Source organism: Coloeus monedula (assembly GCF_965178545.1).
Source record: "Coloeus monedula genome assembly, chromosome: 16".
NCBI lineage: Eukaryota > Metazoa > Chordata > Aves > Passeriformes > Corvidae > Coloeus > Coloeus monedula.
The window spans coordinates 6,848,510-6,867,331 of record NC_138796.1 but is presented as its reverse complement, the minus strand read 5'-3'; the positions used below and the strand labels follow the sequence as shown (position 1 = coordinate 6,867,331).

Here is an 18,822-nt window from a genome sequence, read left to right as displayed (position 1 = left end):
CTGGAGCCTGTCTCCCAGTTTGCTCCACTGCCCTCACTGCACAAATGTGTCTCTCCCAGGGCGAGTGGCCCGTCCTTGGCCTCGCAGGGAGCGCACCCGGCGCGCGCTGCCGACGCCCTCCCCGTCCTCCTCCGCACTAAGCTGTTTTGCAGCCCGCTGAGCCCTGCCTTGGCACTGCACCCGCCTCTCCCTCCTCTCCCAGATTAATGCCGTGACATTTTGAAACCTCTCTCAGCTCATTAGGCAGTTGCGTAAGGCACCTGGCACTAACGCCATTAGGAGAGCTAACCTAATTAATGGTGCCGGCTGCCAGCGTGTGCCGCGCTGGGAGGGGCTGGCAGGGTGGGCTTGATGGCAGTGTGGGCATCCACCACCACCCAACACCAGGGTAGGTTTAGATTAGATAGCAGGAAGAAATTCTTCCCTGTGAGGGTGGGGAGGCACCGGCAGGCGTTGCCCAGAGAAGCTGAGGCTGCCCCATCTCTGGAAGTGTCCCAGGCCAGGTTGGACAGGGCTTGGAGCAACCTGGGATAGTGGAAGGTGTCCCTGCCCACAGCAGAGGATGGAACTGGAAGAACTTCAAGGTCCCTTCCAACCCAAATCATTCTATATCCCCAGAGCAGCCCAGCAGGATGACACCTGCCCACTACCACTATCAAAGACATCCCACCACCTGGTCAGCGTGGATGGGCACCCTTAAACCCAGGAGCACTGAAAAACAAAGAGGCTCTACCCAGCAAACTCCACCTGCTCCATCCAGGCTGTGCTGGGGACACAAGCTCACTGCTGCTGGAAGCATGCAAGGAGATGAGGCACTCATCCCTTACCTTCTCTCATTCCCAAAGAGCCGGGCCACTTCTTCTCTCCCAGGGCTACGAGCCCGGGTTCTCCGCTCTAGCCGCTTCCTCTCCACCTGGAAGGCCTCACGATTACTGATCCTAATGGCCTTGGGAACGTCGGCCAGGGTGGTGTACTGCCGGCTGGCTTTAAAAGAAAGGGGACGCCCCGATTTTTCAGCTCCCCTTCCTACATCTCTGTTGCTGGAGTCCTTGTGCATGGGGCAACTGCTCTTCGAGTCCAAGGAGTTCAGAGAGAAGCTGTGAATCATTCGGTCGCCTGATCGGATACCTGGGGAAGGAAAGGGCTGGGCATGCTCCTGTGAGGGCGATTTGGGATAACTGTACCTGTTGTTCGGGGTGCTGGGGCTGGGCGGGCTTGGTGGGGGTGGCAGTTGCTGCTCTTCCAGCTTTGAGTCTTGTTTGGTCTTCTCCAAGGAGAAGTACCCGCTCTCCACACGCGTCTTCCGCCCGCAGTCTATCCGGTCTCCGTTCATGGAGCTCTCCTCTAAGGGACAGAGAAGTCACTGTGCTTGGTTTCAAGTCCAAGTTGTGCTTTTAAGAAAGAAACATCCTTTTTCCACCCAGGACAGGGGCAGGTATGAGAGCAAAGTTGGTCTGGGCACCAGTCCCATGCTGTGCTACCTCCTGCACCCTTGGCTTTTCCACCCTGACCAGCCCAAATGCCCATGGAGATGGTGGGATAGTCTGCAGGGAACTGGGGATGCCCATCCAACCCTTGGGTCAGGTTTGTACAGGTTAAAGATCTGAACTTTCAAACCAAGAAATAGGCAACTGCAGTCACTGCTCTGCATCCATTTCCATCCCTGTCCTTCCCAGTCCGGCAGCAACCACAGCTCCATGGGTGCAAGGCAACGGACACCTCACTGCAGAAAACATTCCCCAGCTGAGTGGGAAGATAAGGGAAATGTCCCCAGCACTGCGACCTGTCCCCAGCCCCCATTGTTCCACGGAGAACAATGGCACGACCATCACAACCAGTGCTGGCATCCCCATCCCTCACCTTCCTTGCTGTCCAGCACAGGATCCTTCATGGAGCTGGCAGCCCCAGCCTGGCCTTGCATGGGGCTCTGGGCTGGGCCAATGCCACTGCCCCCATCTGCTTGGTCTTTGCCCCTCATTTCTTCCTGCCAGAGTGTGGACTTGGTGGCAGGGACCTTCTCAGCACTGGGAATGTTGCTGCTGGTCACAGCCATCTTAGCAGGACCAGGCTCCTAAAAAAAACAGGAGACACAGGAAGTTTTTTTTAGAGACTTTGCCCCAACTCCACACTCAGGGTCCCCAAGGGCTTGACCCCAAGGTGTCAGTTCCACATTGGTGCTGCCAATGACACATCACAATGGGACAGGGATGAGACAGTGACATGTGTCCGTGCTTTACACTTTTTTAAACATTCCCCATCATCTTCAGTGCTTCTCTGCTAACAAGGAGCTCTGGAGTCCATCAGATGATGGATGATGCCACTTTGGTGGCCACAGCCCGGTCAGCCCACGTTCAGAGTGTGACCCAGAAGAGGCAGCAGCTTTTCCAACTCCTTCCTTGGCTTTGTTCATTAGCAGATGTTTTGCTGTTGTCCTATTAAGCTTCTGCATTCACAGATTATTCTTCTTAAAGCCACCAATAAATCAATGACAATTAACTGCCCTTCCGATTGTGGGACGTTTTCCAGCTGCTTGTTCCCTTTCCATGGAGCAGGGGGGAATACAGGAGTGCACGAACTGGCAACTGAAAGCTGGGAACAAGGGCTGCAAAGAGCATCCTCTCCATCCCCTCCTCCCACATCAGGTGGGCTTTAGCCCTGCATCTCCATTGGCAGTTGCAGGGCTGTGCTGGAGCCACCAGGGATCTCCCAGGGAGTGGGTCCTGGCTCCATGCACAGATATGACAAGCAGCAAATGACCTCAATTTAAAAAAAAATCCCCCTGGGGAATTTCACACTAAAGGAATGCAGTGTTGGAGGTAAATGATCCAGAGTTCACGGGCATCTGCTCAAGGGGATCCTGCTCAAGCAGAGGATCGGGCCAACCTCCAAGGTCCACCAAACACTCTCCTTCATTGATCCAAGCCCAAAGCTAATCACCAGCTCAGGATATATATCTTTATGTATCTCCTACACACACCCCCACGTAATTATTTGAAGACATGTATTTAATGAGGTAGAGATGTGGGCCAAAAAGAAGTCTGAGAGGGAGCAGAGACATTAACTCTCTGCTGCTCAGGGGTATGAACAACTCCAAAAGGCAGAATGCACCAAAATCGGCAAAACCGGCCTCCAGTTGCATGAGGTGTGTCTGGGCATGCTCTGCTTACCCGAGTCTGCCACACCCCTGTGCAAACCCAGGGCAGAACCTCAAATCCCACATTTCAGCCCCAAACCCTGCCTCGAGTTCCCATGGGCAGCAGACAGGCACGGACATCGCAGTCTCTCCTGCTGCCTGCACTTCACCAGAGCACGGCAAAAGCTGCAGGAGAAACCTGCCTTTTTCCTCCTAAAACTGCAACCTACTTGCAAAGCGAAGTGAAAACACCTAACACTCCCTGTCAAAATCTGCAGCAGGAGTGGTATTCCCTGCATTGCTCCTATCCTGGTGATTTTGCAGAGGGATGATGCAAAATGATGGGGAGAGTTGGAAATGACCTTGATGCTCCAAGAGCATCCAGCTGTAACCAAGCTCTGCTCTGCCACAGACAAGCAAGAACTTTGTGAGAGTGAGAAAAACCAAGAATATAAAATTCATTTTTTATGTCACAAAGGTGTCCACCCCTCCCTAAGCAGCTCTAAGACGTGATCTACTGCCTGATTAGTGTGTGGCCATCTTTAAGAAGAGCGCAAGCTTTCTCCACCAGCACACGGAGAGCAAGCTGAACAGCAGCCAATTTCAGGAGAGGCCATTTCACAGAGGAGAATTTCATGCTGATTTTCTCCTCAGCATCCTCTTTCCTTCCCTGGACCAGCCACCTGCATCAGCAGGATTTGGGAGGCAGAGGAAAAATGCTGCTTCTGCCTTTGCAGGTTGCTCTTAAGTGCCTGACACAGCACAGCCTCCATCCAGCAGCAGTTCCCACATGGAGGTTGGCTTTGCAAAGTGAATTTGAGCCTTTTTCCAGCACTATGGGGCTGGAAGCCATGTAATGGAGAGAGTGGAAGGAGGGTAGCAAGCAAGACAGGGTGGTCTGTCCCAAGACAATGGGATAATGTGCCACAAGGGTCCCTGCTCCCCATCCCCATGCACCTGGGGAGCCCATCTGCCTACGGGGAGCCGGCATCCTTCCCACAGCCGCTTCCCTTATTTGGTGCTCAGGAGCTCGGATCCTGTACAGTTTCCAAGAAGTTGCCATGGTGACGAAATGTAACCCAGAATGATGTTTTTCTGGCTCTGTGCCTCTTCTCGTCTCCACCCCGTCCCCCTCTTGAAGCCAGCCTGGGTTTAGTGTTACACCCCAGCCAGGGTGAGCATCCCTGCCCTGCTACATCCACTCCCTGCAGTGCCCCAAATGCAGCAGTCCTCTTCTTGGGAATTGAGGATTGACATCTCGTAACACAGAGGGAGGAGGCATCTTCCCTGGAGCATCACCGGAGCCAGCACTTGAGGGGTTGTTCAGGCTGCGAGGACCCTAGACCTTGACAAGGGGTGGCTCAGACTTACAGCTTGGTGTTCAAAAAAGGATTGTCTCCCCACTAACTTCTTTCCCATTGCCCAGAACATCTTTATCCAGTGGAGTGATGAAAACTTACTCAAACAAACACTGTACAAAACCCACCCATGGCCCAGTTTGCACCAGGGCCATCCTTGGAACTTCATTAAAGAGGACCTGAAAACCAAGGCTCAGGGGAGCCCTGACCAAGGCTCAGGGGAACCCTGATGCTGGTTTTGGTGCCCCAGCAGGGCCGGAGGAGCCCTCCCAGCCAGTCCCCTGTGGCAGTGGGACGCATGCCTGGAGGTCAGGCGGCCTCAGGGACACGGCTGTTCTCAGCCCCGGCGAGAGATGAGGGTGGCCTTGGGGTCACGTTCCCCATCTGTGGGATTCTCCCCCATTCTGGCCACATGGGAGCCCGGCAGGAACAAGTGAGTCACAGCCGGCCCCACTTTTTACCATTTATAGTCAAAGTGAGCACAAAACCACTGCTGGGTCCCTGGAGAGCCCGGCTCCGGCCCCCGGAGCTCCCAGCCCGGCCCTGGCCTTTACTATTTTCCTTTCATTCCCATTATCTCTGGGGTCATCTCACATGGAGTAACTGGAGCCCGATGGAATTTCATCCTGTTTCTGACGAAATGGCCCATGAACAGCACCTCTCCCTGGTCCCCCATGGGGACCATGTGGCTTTGTGGTCACTCCCAGGACTGTGTGCAGGGGTGGCACCACAAAACAGCACCCAGGGGGCAAAACATGGTCCCAAAGCAGCCAGGAAAGCAGGAGTGTGTGACCCTGGAAGTGATGACCAGGAATTAATTTGCACCTATCTGCTGCCCTGGTTTGCCCCAGCTCTCACCCTCCACACAGGCAGCATCAGAGGGCTGCTGATCCCAATGGTTTGGGGGGATCTCTCCAGGGAGCAGAGCAAGGCCATGGCCCTGAGAAGGAGGCAAGGGACTGGGTAACAGTGTGTGTGTCCCCCCGGGTTACCTGGGGAGTTGGGGGCTCTACCTTCCTCTTCTTCTTCTGATTCTGCTTGTTTGTCCTGGGATAGACAATCAGCATCTCCAGCCACCTGCAGGCAGAGAAAGCAAAGGTGAGGTCTGTGCCACAAGGACAGGAGTGACACTGACTTGGTCAGGGTCAGTTTGGTGAATAATACCCAGAAACCATCCTACCCAAGTCCTGCGGGGAAAATAGGGCAGGAGAAGAGGGATGACCCCAGGGTTTTTTGGCTCAAACCCTGCTCTCTGCTAAAGTGAAGCTACGGCCAGGGCTGACACAGGGCAGGGATTCAAGGATTCTGAAAGACAGTGGAGAGGGACAGAGCCTTCAGTAGGACCGTCCCCCTTGAGCGATGCCAACACCCTCACACTGCAGACAAAGCGCTTTTGTCCTAGGAAGAGCAGCGTGAACTCGGCATTGCAAAGTCCTGTGTCCTCCCACCGTGGCCTGACAACCTGCCCCCACATCTCTGAGAACTCCACAGGGATCCCTGGACCACTGGGAAACATTCCTGCTTCAAATGTCCCTGCTCCCGTTTCCTTCTCCCCCGACTTTGCATGGTGCTGCTGTAAAGCGTTCGGAGATGACCACATCAAATGGGGTTTGGTTAAGCAATAAATGCCAGAAGCACAGAATGAATGTAAAACAAATTCCCCCCCAGCCAGGGAAATCTTCCTGTCGTGCTGCAACTGCAAACGAAACCAGCCTGGCTCAGCCCCAGAGTGGGACTGCTCGGGGATGATTAATGCCTGCAGTCAGGAGCAAACACACTGCTTCAAAACCCATCGCTGGGCCGATGAGCAATAAATCAGCCCCACCTCGCTCCACAATGCCTCTCCCTCCCGCAGCAGGCAGGACCAGCAACAAAGGCTGAGCTGGGAACTGGAGCGTGGGGACAGGGTGGAGAGAGCAGGGCATGGGGGCTGGCCACGACTTGGGGCATAGTCACTGCTCCTGCCAGGGAGGAAAAGAGCTGGCTCCCGTGTGCCGTGATTCCCACATGGCTCTGCATCTCAGACCCGCAGCCACTGCAACGCGTTACCGTGAATGGGGCTGGGGGGACACGTCTGCCAACCCAAGGTTCACCTGTGCTCATCTGTCTCAGTAGGGCAGGGAAATTTCAATGCATGGAAACACTCAACTGGTCAAAATTCCAAGCTCTTGGTAGAAAAATGTCTATTTCAACAAGTATTTACAAAATGAGGGGAGTCACAACCAAAGATAAGGCTTGGAAATAGAAATCTCAGCAGAAAGTGCTGACTCTGCTGCTGCCAGGGCTGGGGGAGGCAGGAGATGCCGTGCCTCAGGAACAGTGGGAAATAGCAAGGGTTCATCCCCTCAGCTTCCTGCTCAAGCTTCAAATGTCAACACATTTTGGGAGGGAGGCATTGAGTTCTGGGCACTCCATGTGGGAAAGGCTCTCAGGTGAGCAGCAGCACAGCCACAGTCTGTCACTGTGTGCTGGCAGCTTGGCTCTCCCAGAGCTCTGCACCTTCACCAGCGCCGGCTTCAATCCCAGCTGGTATGTGAGTGATGGAAGAGGATGTTTCTAGGTCACCATCCAACACCTGGAGTTGGGAAATTCACCCCTATTTGCTCGTTTTAACAGTCTAATCTTTGGTGTCAGTGAACCACTGCATTCCTGCGATACTTTAATCATCCTTGGAGGTCAGATGCTCCCCTGGGACAAAGGAGCTTCCACCCCTGGGGAGAAGCATCCACCCCAGGATTCCAAGTCTGCCCAGGGATGGATGAGGACCAGACGGTGTATGGCACTCCAGGTCAGACATGCCAGCCCCAGAATTATGGGACCTGCCACTGGTGTGGGGACAGGACCTGTGCCAATGGGCTGGGTACCTAATGGGATCCCTAAAAGCACTGTAGGGTCTCCGCAGCACCCATCAGGATCCCCAGCACCCAGGATCAGCCTGGGTATGCACAGCCATAGCACCCAGCCTTGGGCACCCTCCTCTTCCTCCTGGCTAATGGAGGAGCCTGGGAGTGGCTCAGCCTCAGATCTGCACTCACCCACTGATGATCTCCTTGTTCTCGGCCCGGATGAAATGCTCCTTCTCTGGCGTCAGGATGCACAAGGAGAATTTCTGCCCTGTCCGGCTCTCCCCATCCACCACATCCGTGCACTGGTTCATGTTGATGGTGCCCTGCGGAAGGGTGGTTGGCTGCGAGGGAAAGGAGAAAGGAGCAACATTAAGGAGAGAAGAGCAGAGGAGTGCAGAGCTGAGCCCTGAAACCTCTCCTGGTGGACACCAGGATGCTTTGCCCCCAAGTATGCAGATCCATCCAAAGCTCTGTGCCGCACATCTGGGGACACAGACTAACAGCTACAACTCCTGCCATACCAGTCTGGCCCACTGCTGCCAGTAAGGTGCTTCTCCTATGCCAAATATCCAGAGAAGGATGGCTGCCCTGCTGTGGCACCCAGACACCAAGGAAAGGCACTGAGTGGCCAGCTTTGGGTCTGCAGCTGCAAACCATCTGGGCTGGTGGGGTGGCACCTGGGGACGAGAGTGGCAAAGCAGCAAGTCCCACTGCCCCCAGCACAGGATGGCTCAGGGACAAACAGACAGACACAAGTGCCAGGTTTTCCCCACTAAAATTAAAAAAACCCATGAAGTTTGCTAGGAAGGGACTACAGTATGGAAGGGACCTTGATTGGTGGGTTTTGTGAACAGTGTCACCTCTCGGCCCCTTTGCTACAAGCAGAGCTGGTGAAGTGGGACAGGTGGTGGCCCCTGTGGCCCAAGGGGACATTGAGGGACACCCAGAGGGGTGTCAGCACTGACAAGAGCTGACAGGTCCATCTGGAGCAGCGCTGGCTCATCCGATTACAGTGTATCCACTCGTTCCCGGTGCCCGCAGCCCTCCCCCCGTGCGATTCCATGGCTCCCAGCCTGCCTGTACCCACCAGGCTCGGTGACACTGGGGTCCTTCCAGCATCCCAGGGCAAACCTGCACCTGGGACATAAACGACCAAGCAGAGATCCCTCCAAGCTGCCAGTGGCACCAAAGAAGGACCTAAAGCAGCCTGCAGACACCTCCCTACCCTGCCAAAGCCTCCTTGTGCCCTCCAGATGGCCGGGCCAACAAGGAGACAGATTTCTGGCAGATGCTGTTAAGGTTTTTACCATGGAAACCAGCTCCCCTGCCAGCAAAACCCCTCCAAAAGCAGCCTGTGCCGTGCAAAGAAAGGGTGACTGGGAGAGCTCAATGGCCCCAGCCTATAAACCCAGAAAATTCATATCAGACAGCCACAGCTCCAAGTTTTACCAACTGCAGGCAGTAGGAAATAGCCCCTTTCCCCAGGAAAGGGCTTTCCCTGCAGCTGTGTCCCTGGGTGGGAGCATCCTATGGCAGCCCAGGGGTGGCAAGGAGCCGTCAACAGGGGCTGCAGCACTGGGTACATGAACGGGACCAGCTGTACATCAGGGACAACAAACCCTCCTCTTTTCCTTGTGGAAATCAGCATCCAGAGAACCCCCAGGATGGAGGGAGGGAAAGCAAAGCCCAGCCCAGACCCCCAACATGGCACATGTCCAGCCTCCCGCCCTGCACCGCTGCGGGTAGTCAGCTCCTAAGAGGATTTTTTGTCTTAGACAACAAAAATAAAACCCCGCTTTCCGGGAGCTATAAAAACCCAACGGAAAAACTTTCTCCTGTTCCAAGTGCAATCTCAGAAAAGTTTTTGTCTCGCTGGCCTCCGGCACAGCCAAGGCCTCCAGGACTGTAAGGTCTGGGTCCAACCTCCTTCACCTCCCAGAGCAGTTTTGCACCGGGGAATTCAACAAGGACAGAGGGGTGAGCAGGGAGGGAGCCCCAGTCCCATAGGGAGATCCTGGGCCACTCAGTCCCTTGACTCCCTGTAAGGCCCCTGAGGGATTTGGCAGGGAGTTGGCACACAGGAGGAGTGGAAGAACCAACATCCTCCAACCCCATGGCAGTTCAGGGCAGCTGCTCCTGCTGCTCACACCCAGCCCTGACCAAGGCATGCCAGGAGCAGAGGAGCCGGTTTGGGGCCCCCCCACAGCCAGGCTGGCCCTGCAAAGTGGTTTTGCCGCTCAGCCCTCCCTGTGAAGGGTGAATGCTGGCATCTTGCACAGCCTGACACATGGGTCTCCATCCAGCACTGCATCTCTGAGCCAGACACCACGAACAGGCTGGGAGCAAAGCTGGGAATGACCCTCTTCCACCTGCGGCCCCAGGGATGAACCCTCCATCCCACAGCAGCTCCCCTGCACCCCTCAGCAGTAGATGAAACCTGACAGACCAGCAGCCTCGCTTGCTTGGGATGCAAATTCCTTTACACCATTTGTTTCCTTCCTTGGAGGCAGTGCAGGCACTTTGAAGTGAATCAAAATACAAATGGTGCCTGGTGGAAACGCGTGTGTGCACACAAACTCCACCAAGGTAAAGGAGATGGCTTGGACCCCTTCTCTGCCTCTGAGCACCTGTTTCTGGGCTGGGGGATTTCTCAAGGCTGGGGAACCTTGGAGAAGGATGAGCAAAGCTGGTCACTGCCCAAGTGAGGACTTTGTGGCTCCAGCAGTTGGAAGGGAATAAATAAATGCAGAAGCAGAGAGGTGTTGCATGGCAGAGACACCAAAACAACAAGGCTGGGATTTCAACCAGCCCTTGGAAGAGCAGATGCTTTGATACAAGGCTGAACCCAGCATCAGGCCCCAGGGTGGCTTCGTGTCTGGGTGAGGCAGGAGTGGATGCTCAGGCTCAGCTCCTGCTCCAGCTGCTGGTTGCTGCCAGCCCCCAGCTCAGGGACAGCTCCGTCCCCAGGCGCTGGCCCTGCCTTTGCCATCTCCCATGTTGCTGCAAATGGGATGGAGCCCACAGCTATCCCAGAACTGGATCTGGTGGCTGGGTGTGTCATTTAACTGGGGGTAGGAGTGGAAGTGCAGCAAGGTGCACCTCTATAGAAGCAGAGGACACCATTATGGCCACTATCACCAGCTCTCCTTGAGGCTACCAGGTGCCCCCAGCCCAGTCACTTGAGCAGTCCCTGCCCCTCACCAGCTCCCAGGAAAGGGAGCACTTGCATCACAGGAGCAGCTCCAGCTCTCCACGCTGCCAGTGCCAGCAGAGGAACCAGAGACAAGAAACAATTGCATTGCTGTTTCCCTCTGGAATGACAGATCCCTACTGACACACACACGTGCTCACAGCATCCCTCTCCGTAACACACAAAGCCTATAGAGTGCTCTCCTCCTCCTCCTCCTCCTCCTCCTCTCCCTCCCTGGGTGCCCAGGGCGTGAGTCATGCCATGCCCTCCACATCAACAATACCAGCAGCCTCTGGATGAGATGCAGGGATCTTTGGATGGATGCTCCTAGGATGCAGAGCTCAGCAACTGCAGCAGCCCCCTACTTGGGCAGTGGAAAGGAGGGACAGAAAGAACGGGGACCCCTTAGAAGTTTGAAGGAAGAAATCCCAATCAGGGCATTACTGCATCCTCCTGCACAGTGCTGGATGCTCCACGGGTGATGAACTCCCAGGTACAGGAGTTGATGCTGTAAATCAAAAGGGTTTATCTGCAAAGTCCCTCATTTCCATAAGGCATTGCAGGGCTGAGGAAGAAAAACAGGATTATTTGAGGTAGAAAAACAGGATTATTTAGATTCAAAAATTTCTGAATTTTTTTCCAAGGACCTTCCCTGTCATTTCTAACACATGGGAATCATGGCAGCTTGATACAAAATACAAGGGAGCTTTGCTCAGGAGCTGTACACAGTATGTTTTGGAGCAGGTAACCCCACGGTCAAGCTCCCGAGGAGAGGCTCTGCCACGGCCTCCATGGGACATGGCCAATGCCCAACCCGTTCTCCGGGGCTATTACACAACGTGGGTTGATGAAATCTGGAACACAACCTTTAAAGAAAGGCAATGGGGCAGGGGGAGGAGGAAACCAAACAAAAGGGACATTTTACTTTCTGCCAAGAACCAGGAGGGGAAGAGAAAAAAAAAAAACCCACAACCATTTGTCTATCTCGCATGGCGGGCTGGTTGCCTTGGCACCCGGGCCTGGCTGTCCCAGGGGAGATCATGGCTCTGCTGTCCCACTCTGGGCTCAGCATCCAGGATCTGGCTGGCTCTGCCCTGGCTCCCAGCACTGCCCTGAGCAGCAGCAAGCCTGCAGCGCCTGGGGAAGAGACATCCACGCTGCCTCCTTAAATGTGTCTTGACAAATGTTAATTCTCCCAGCTAAAATATTCATGAGGGTGGCTGCCGAGCGCAGCTCACTCGCAGCACTCCCGAGTGCTCTGCAAAGGCAGCTCCTGTGCTTGCTGAAAGCTTCCCCCATCCCAGTGCCTGGGCTCAGCTGATCACGGTGCTCCAGGCAGGATGCAAACAGAAGGGAGCAAGACCCCGCTGTCGCATTGTCACGGGCACATCAGGGCAACGTGGAGACAACCACAGCTTGCACAAGGGCACAGACACAGCTTGGACACGCAGCTCCCAGCATCAGCACGGCACTGGGAGCCCAAAGCACAGCCACATCCACCATTCCCACCTGGAGGCCATCAAGAAAGCACCAACTCCTTGAAAAGTTATAGAATCGTAGAAACACCTCCAATCATTAACCCAGGGCACTACCAAATCCTCCACTAAACCCTGTCCCTAAGCACCACATCTACATGTTTTTTGAACACTTCCAGGGATGGTGACTCCACCACTTTTCTGGGCAGCCTGTTCCAATGCCTGACCACCCTTTCAGTAAAGAAATTTCTCCTAATATCCAATCTAAACCTCCTCTGAAGCAACTTGAGGCTGTTTCCTCTTTTCCTATCACTTGTTAGCTGTGAGAAGAGACTGACCCACAGCCGGCTACCACCCTTCAGGTGGTTGCAGAGGATCCTTTTTCAGACGTAGAGCCACCCCTTTTCAGCCATGCAAGGGGAGGCATGACCTCCTAAATCCCAGCTGGGGATACAGCTCCCAAATCCCAGCTGGGGATGCTCTGTGCACACACACAGGGTTGGCTCAGCCTGCCCCAAGCTGCTCAGGCGCCAGGCGAGTACGGCTGGCACGGCAGCAGGGCTTTAATGAGCCTTTTGGGCTTCCTGCCACCAGGCACGAGGCTATCGATAGGGCCACAATGGGGCCGGAGCGCTGCGGTGGGCGGATCTTATTACACTTATAGATCAGCTGGCAGGCTGAGCATCCTGGATTTATTAAATTAGACAAAAGCTCTTGAAAACAACCTCTGCAGGCTCTGCAAAAGGATAGACTGGAGCAGTCATCCACCAAAGGGCAGCAGAAGGTTGTGCTCCCACACGCCCATGGCAGCTCTGCTTTCCCTGTGCCATCCAGGCAAGAGGGAGGTATCTTTTCTTGGCCACCTGAGCACACCTTTCCCACCTGCAAACCTCCTGTATCAGCATCCATTGCTCAGTGAAAGCCACTGAGAAACCTCTGGCCATGCACCAGGGAATGGAAAAACAGCTTTTTACCACTGGCAGGGGAATCACAGAATCATAAAGGTTGGAAAAGACCTTTATCATCCCGTCCAACCACCAACCCAGCATCACCACCATGTTCACCATTAAACCATGTCCTCAAGTGCCACATTCACATTGAAGTATTAAGCAACACATGTCCCCTGCACTTCAGTACTCACACCTTGTGGCCCTGTGCAAGAAACTGGGGAAGATGCCCCCGTATGTCACCACTGCCTGGATTCACCAGCCTGCCAGAAGCCATTATGCCTTTCACAAATGGAGGCACAACCAGTGCTCTGCAGATGTGGCCTTGGCACAAGCCAATGTGCCTCTGTACTGGCAACAAACCTGTGCCAGCACAAGGAGAGGACAGGACACGACACTTGCCCTGGTGTAATCCAGCCAGCAATGCAAAACATCCCCCAGATGGATAAATGCCAGAAATGCCACTTCCCCCAGCCCCACTACAGATTTCCCCACTGTTGACCCTGGCTAGTTCATCACAGGTGCTGACAGTCAGCGCCTGAGATTTGTTTTGCTGAAGGAATTCTCCACAGCCCCAGGTCACCCACCCCAAGGAGGTGGGATGGGTTAGCAAGTGCCACACACACCTGTCCCTGCATGCCAGCCCCTGAAGAGCTCTCCCGAGCCTCCACCAGGACATAAAACAAGATCAGCTCTCCTTTTGCCAGTGGGAAGGAATTTTCTTCCCCAGAAGCAGTTTGAGAAGGGGGTGAAGTGCAGGAGAGTTCAGCCAGGGGCCACTTTTCAGCAGAGTCGGTGTTTATGTCCACAGACAGCGAGTCTAAACACTGAGCGAGGCTGGGAGCTGCCTGCAAACTGGCCGGGAGCACCCTCGGGCTCCTCTCCCACCTAGTGCCACCTCACCTGGACATGGGCAGCACCCACCCCAGGGGAGCCCAGGCAGCAAGTTTGGGGCCACACATCCCATGTATAGCCCTGTCCCCATGGGCACCCATCCGGTGAGCGGGTGCTGGAGCGGAACGAGCCCGGCCAGGGCTGTGCGGAGGCCGGAGCCGGCGTGTCTTGGCCTTATAAGGCTATTTTCACACTGCTCTTGCAGCTCCCAGCTGCTCCCCACTCCAAAGCAGGGTCGGAGCTGGCAGCCAGAGCCTAGCCTTCCTCCTTCCTGTTAACCTCTTTCCTGCTGAACGGCCTCTGAGGGGTCTGTGCATGGTGGGAACAGCCATACCCAGTCCTGGCACAACCACTCATGCTGGGCAGGGAGGGTCAGCAAACCCAGTGGTGGTCACCAAGTGGGTTCAACTGCCCTCAGCACTGGTAACTGACCCTCTAGGTCCACAGCAGCATCGACAAATCCAGGGAGCCTTTCAGAGAAGCTTGCACCCATGGATACACGCATTCCACTTCCAATGCCACTGGAGAGGAAGAGGGAGAGAGATGCAGAAAACATCGGTACCATAACGGGAAGGACAGCAAGGTCCCACCAGGATGGGGGATCCAGAGGGTGCTCTGAGCTGCCATCCCAGCTGTTTGCAGACCAAAGCAAAAGCCAAACATTGCACAAAGAGTTTGGAGCATCCGCTCAACCCCTATCCCAACTCTCTGGGGACCAAAGCAGAAGCCCAGCAATGCACAGGCACTTGCCAGCCCTGCAGTACCAAAGGCACCACCTTGCAGCCCTGCAAACCCAATAGTTATTCCTTCCCCTTGCTCTACAGGATTTAGATGCATTTAAAATGCAAAATGTCCTCCTCCCCTCTGAGGAGGGGGGTGGGAGGAATACATGATAACAGATCCGACCCCATCTGCTCACAGCTGCCAGCGTGGCATCTTCCCTGCTCCCTGATGCACAGGCACGACAACTAAAGGGGAAGCAAATATCTGCAGCCTTGCAGCAAGCTGTCATGGTAATCAGCCCAATGGCAAAAACCCAGCAAGACCACGGAGGGACCAGAGCTTTGTGCAGGGATTATGGCAGGAGTCTCCTGGAGAGGGAACCGCAGTCACTTGGCGGTGGGAAGGAAAAACGGGCTTCATTTGCATCTTGATACTTGAATCTTAAATTGCACTGCTCCAAATTGGCCTTGTCAACTTTATCCTCCACCCCCTCAGTGTAGGAGATGAGTCCCAGGTGGTCCCTGCACTGCGTGCCAGGCACACATGTGCAGGAGCTCACCACCACCTCTGTGCACACTGGCTCGCACGGCCCTCCCTAGCAGCAAGGGGCTTCAACAAACACCAGCAACCACAGCTCCCTAAGGTCACCCACACACTGAGACAGTCATACACACAGTAATGCCAGTTTCGGATACAGCTCAGGAAGAGCAAAGCTTGGATAGAGGCAGGATGACCTCTACCCATGTTGGCCAGCCCTGTTTCATCACAGCTAGACCTGGATTTCTGCTTCATGGGGGTGAGGGAACATGACCAAGGTAATTGTCATCCAAGCAAAGCAGCAAATTAGATCAATCAAATCCCTGTACCTCCCACTAAGTAAACCCATTTCCCTTCCAGCCTAGAGGGGAAGCAGGGGCAGGTGTCCTTGTCCCCAGCTATCCCACAACCTCTCCTGCAAATGCAGCTGAGCAGAGGAACCAGTGCAAAGACAGACCAAGCCGTGAGCACCATCACAGCCATGAAGAGCCACCTCCAACAGCCATCGTCTGGAGCTCTGGATAATTTCAGGCCCTGCACTGTCCTGTGGCCACTGTGGTGGGGTTTCCCAGCTTCACTCCCCAAGACTGTCAATACAGGGTCTTGTACTGGCACTCAGTGACTGCAGAGGAGGAGAGGACAACCTTGGGGATCAGCAGCACCAGATCCGCCAGAGGCTCGGCCAACTCCCACGGGTGCAGATGCTTCAGTGGAAGTTCTTGAATCCGGCCAAATTAGTCTGGAAATCTCATTATTCCCCAGCATCCCTCTTATGAGCTTTGCAGAGCTTCCTGCTGGGCTGGGAATACCAGGAGGCCGGGCTCCCAGGGCACTCGGGGGTCTGCAGCTGGAGGTGTGAGGGCCAACCCAAGCCAAAGAGGTTGGCTTGGCCAACCAAGCAGCATCCACATCCTGCACCCCACACCCCTACAGAAAACCCCACACCCACTCTGCATTCCTTCCAGAAGCTTCCAGACAAGCTTGGACCCTGCAGACCTTCCCAAAAGCCAAGGTGATGGCTGGAGAGGGTTTTCCAAATTTTGACCACTGACCATCCCACCAAATGGCACAAAATGTGAGCTTTTTGGCCAGTTCCAAGGAAAAAAGTTCCCAACAGGCTCACACGGTTGTTGTAGGGCAAGGAGACCACCCAGCGGCACTTCGAGCTGGGCTTTGGTGCCACAGGCATGATGTGGTGGAGGCACAAACACTGATGGCAAAGAGCTGTCTTGGCCAGGCAGGCACCACCAGGTTCACAGGCAAGTGGCACCTGGGGTAAAAAGTGCTTTAAATGCCCGGAAAAGAATCAGGAACAACACACGAGGCTGCTGGAACTGTCCCAGGGTAGCAGCATTTTCTCCCTAAACCTGCTGCTCACATCTGGCTCCTGTAGAGGTGCACAGGGAGAGCAGGGAGTTCACAGCCGTGAGCTGCTCCCAACCCCTCCTTTGGGAGCAGCTGTGCAATCCCAGCAGAGAGGAGCAATCTGGTGCTAGTGCATGTGAGGGGGATGAGCCCAAGAGGTTTCTCCATCCCTCATGCCTGGAATGACAGACTTCACCCCCCCCCCCCAGCATTAGACTGTACATGACATTAACCACCCATGCAAGCCAAATGTCCCCTCCCTCCACACATCTGCTCCATCCATAATCCCTGCTGTCCCTCCCCTAACGGGAAAGCAGCCAGGAAAGTGAACCAAAACCCTAATTATATCCCAGTAGCTCCCCAGTGCCCTGGTGATCCCTGTGACTTTATCAATGCCATCACAACAGGGCTGATGAAATGTGGAGGAAAGGGCCAAGGCTGAGTGTACTTCAAAACCCCACCTTTTCTCCCCAGTCACACCATCACAACAGGTGGAAATCCCGTACAAGCTCAGGACACTGCTAAAATGATCCTGTGTGCCTGTTCCCTGTGTCTCCTCCGCCCAAGGACCTGTCACCCAGAGCAAAGGGAACTGGGAGGAGAGTGGTGACAGCCATGGGTCACAGTGAGAGAGCAGCCCACAGCCTCACTGCAGGTTACCAGGGCTCTGTTTGGCCATAAAATCATGGAGAGCCACAGCTACGGCACCTGGAGCCACAGCGCCCAAGGCTTGGAGAGTGCAAAAGCCAAGACCCCCTGAATCATGTCACAAAATCCCAAAATGGATTGGGTTGGAAGAGACCTTAAAGCCCATCCAGTACCATCCCCTGCCATGGGCAGGGACACCTTCCACTCTCCCAGGTTGCTCCAAGCCCCATCCAACCTGGCCTTGGATGCTTCCAGGGATCCACGGACAGCCACAGCTTCTCTGGGCAACCTGTGCCAGGGCCTCCCCACCCTCACAGGGAAGGATTTCCTCCCTGCAGCCCCGTAGCTAGGGGTGCCAGAACAGCAGAGACGGGGCATGGCGGTGGGGGTGCATGCCAGGAAAACATGGGGGGGAAAACCTCCATGGAAGGTGGGACCTTTCTAGCTTTCCCCAGCTCCTGGAACACCCAATCCCCCCTTCCAGCACCTCTGTCCCCAGACCTGCTCTCCTGTAGCAGCACAAGAGGAGCTGAGCTGCCTGCGGCAGGCGGCAAAGCACAAGCCTGTTAACACACTCCCACAAACCAGCTCCTGGATCAGATCCTGCAGGAAGGAGGTGAAGGGTAAGCGAAGTTGCCGCACACGTGATTTACCTATGGTAATTTCAACTTTCAGCAAGGCTGTCTGGCTGTTTTATCTCATTACCTACTTGCAGTCAGACTTCAGTGACTCCAGGGAAGAGCCTCCTCTGAAGCTTTGAAGAAACAGGGCAAAATAAAAAGGTCTTACAAAATACGTATTGCCAAGAGAGCATTCACATGCTGTTACCTGGTCCATCATAAAGGAAAAACAGTATTTTTACAGCATTTTTTTTTCCTACTTTTGTATCTTGCAGCTCATGATAACTCACTAAGCAAGACAAATAATCAAACCTGCCTGGAAATTCTCATACTTCACCAGAAATGCCTCAAAACAGCAAAGGCAAAAGGGGGAAGACTCCTGCAAAAACCCTGCATTTGGTAACCCTGAGAAAAGCTGTTTACAAAACCTCACTGAAGACCTCTGCTTGTCTCCACGCAAGTTTTAACCTGACATCCCTTTTACAGCCTCCAAACCTGATGAATAATTCATGCCTGGGATAAAGCAGAAATATCATATTCACCAATGCTTACCTAACAGAGAAACAAGGGCTGCAAATAAGTAACTTATTAACCCCAAACCGTGCTGCTGCTTGAACAGAGGGCACACCTCGGCTTTCGGTGGAAAAATCGCTCCTGAGCCAAGGCACTGGGGGCTGAGACCCCCCGCTCTCATCACAGCTCCAGCACAAACATGCCTTGTCCTGGACTCAGTGAGATGCCAGCGGGTGGAAAGCCCCCCGAGAGCAAGGCTGGGAGCTGCCACCCTCCCTCCTCCTCCTCCTCTTCAGGGGTTGCAGCCGCCCCTTCTCCGTCGGGAGGGGAGCGGCGGTGGGAAGCCCACAACCCCGCACTCGCCCACGGCTCCAGCCGCTTTCTCAGGCATTCCAAAATTTGGCCAGAGTCTCTTTTTGCAGCACACCCCCCTCCATGGCTGGACGCCTGCCTAATTGCGTATTTATTTATTTCTGCATTTTCCCAGCTCCCCGCACACACTGGTGCAGGGTGGGGGGGAAGCCAAGGCCGGCTCCCAACGCGGACCCAAAAAAAAAAGAAAACCAAAAAAGA

The 18,822-nt window shown here is 54.6% G+C and overlaps 1 protein-coding gene across 2 annotated transcripts in view; it reads right to left on the bottom strand.

Moving 5' to 3' along the window:
* The window catches only part of MPRIP (myosin phosphatase Rho interacting protein), a 74,356-nt gene that overhangs the window by 34,979 nt on the left and 20,555 nt on the right, over positions 1–18,822 (bottom strand). Inside the window, exons 4-7 of one of the 2 annotated variants that reach the window (XM_082292191.1) lie at positions 7,527–7,678; positions 5,484–5,568; positions 1,861–2,071; positions 828–1,344 (exon numbers count right to left, since the gene is read on the bottom strand). In XM_082292191.1, the coding sequence (XP_082148317.1) occupies positions 828–1,344; positions 1,861–2,071; positions 5,484–5,568; positions 7,527–7,678 (965 nt within the window). The remainder of the gene's footprint in view (positions 1–827; positions 1,345–1,860; positions 2,072–5,483; positions 5,569–7,526; positions 7,679–18,822) is intronic. The other variant, XM_082292190.1, reaches the window with a different exon arrangement.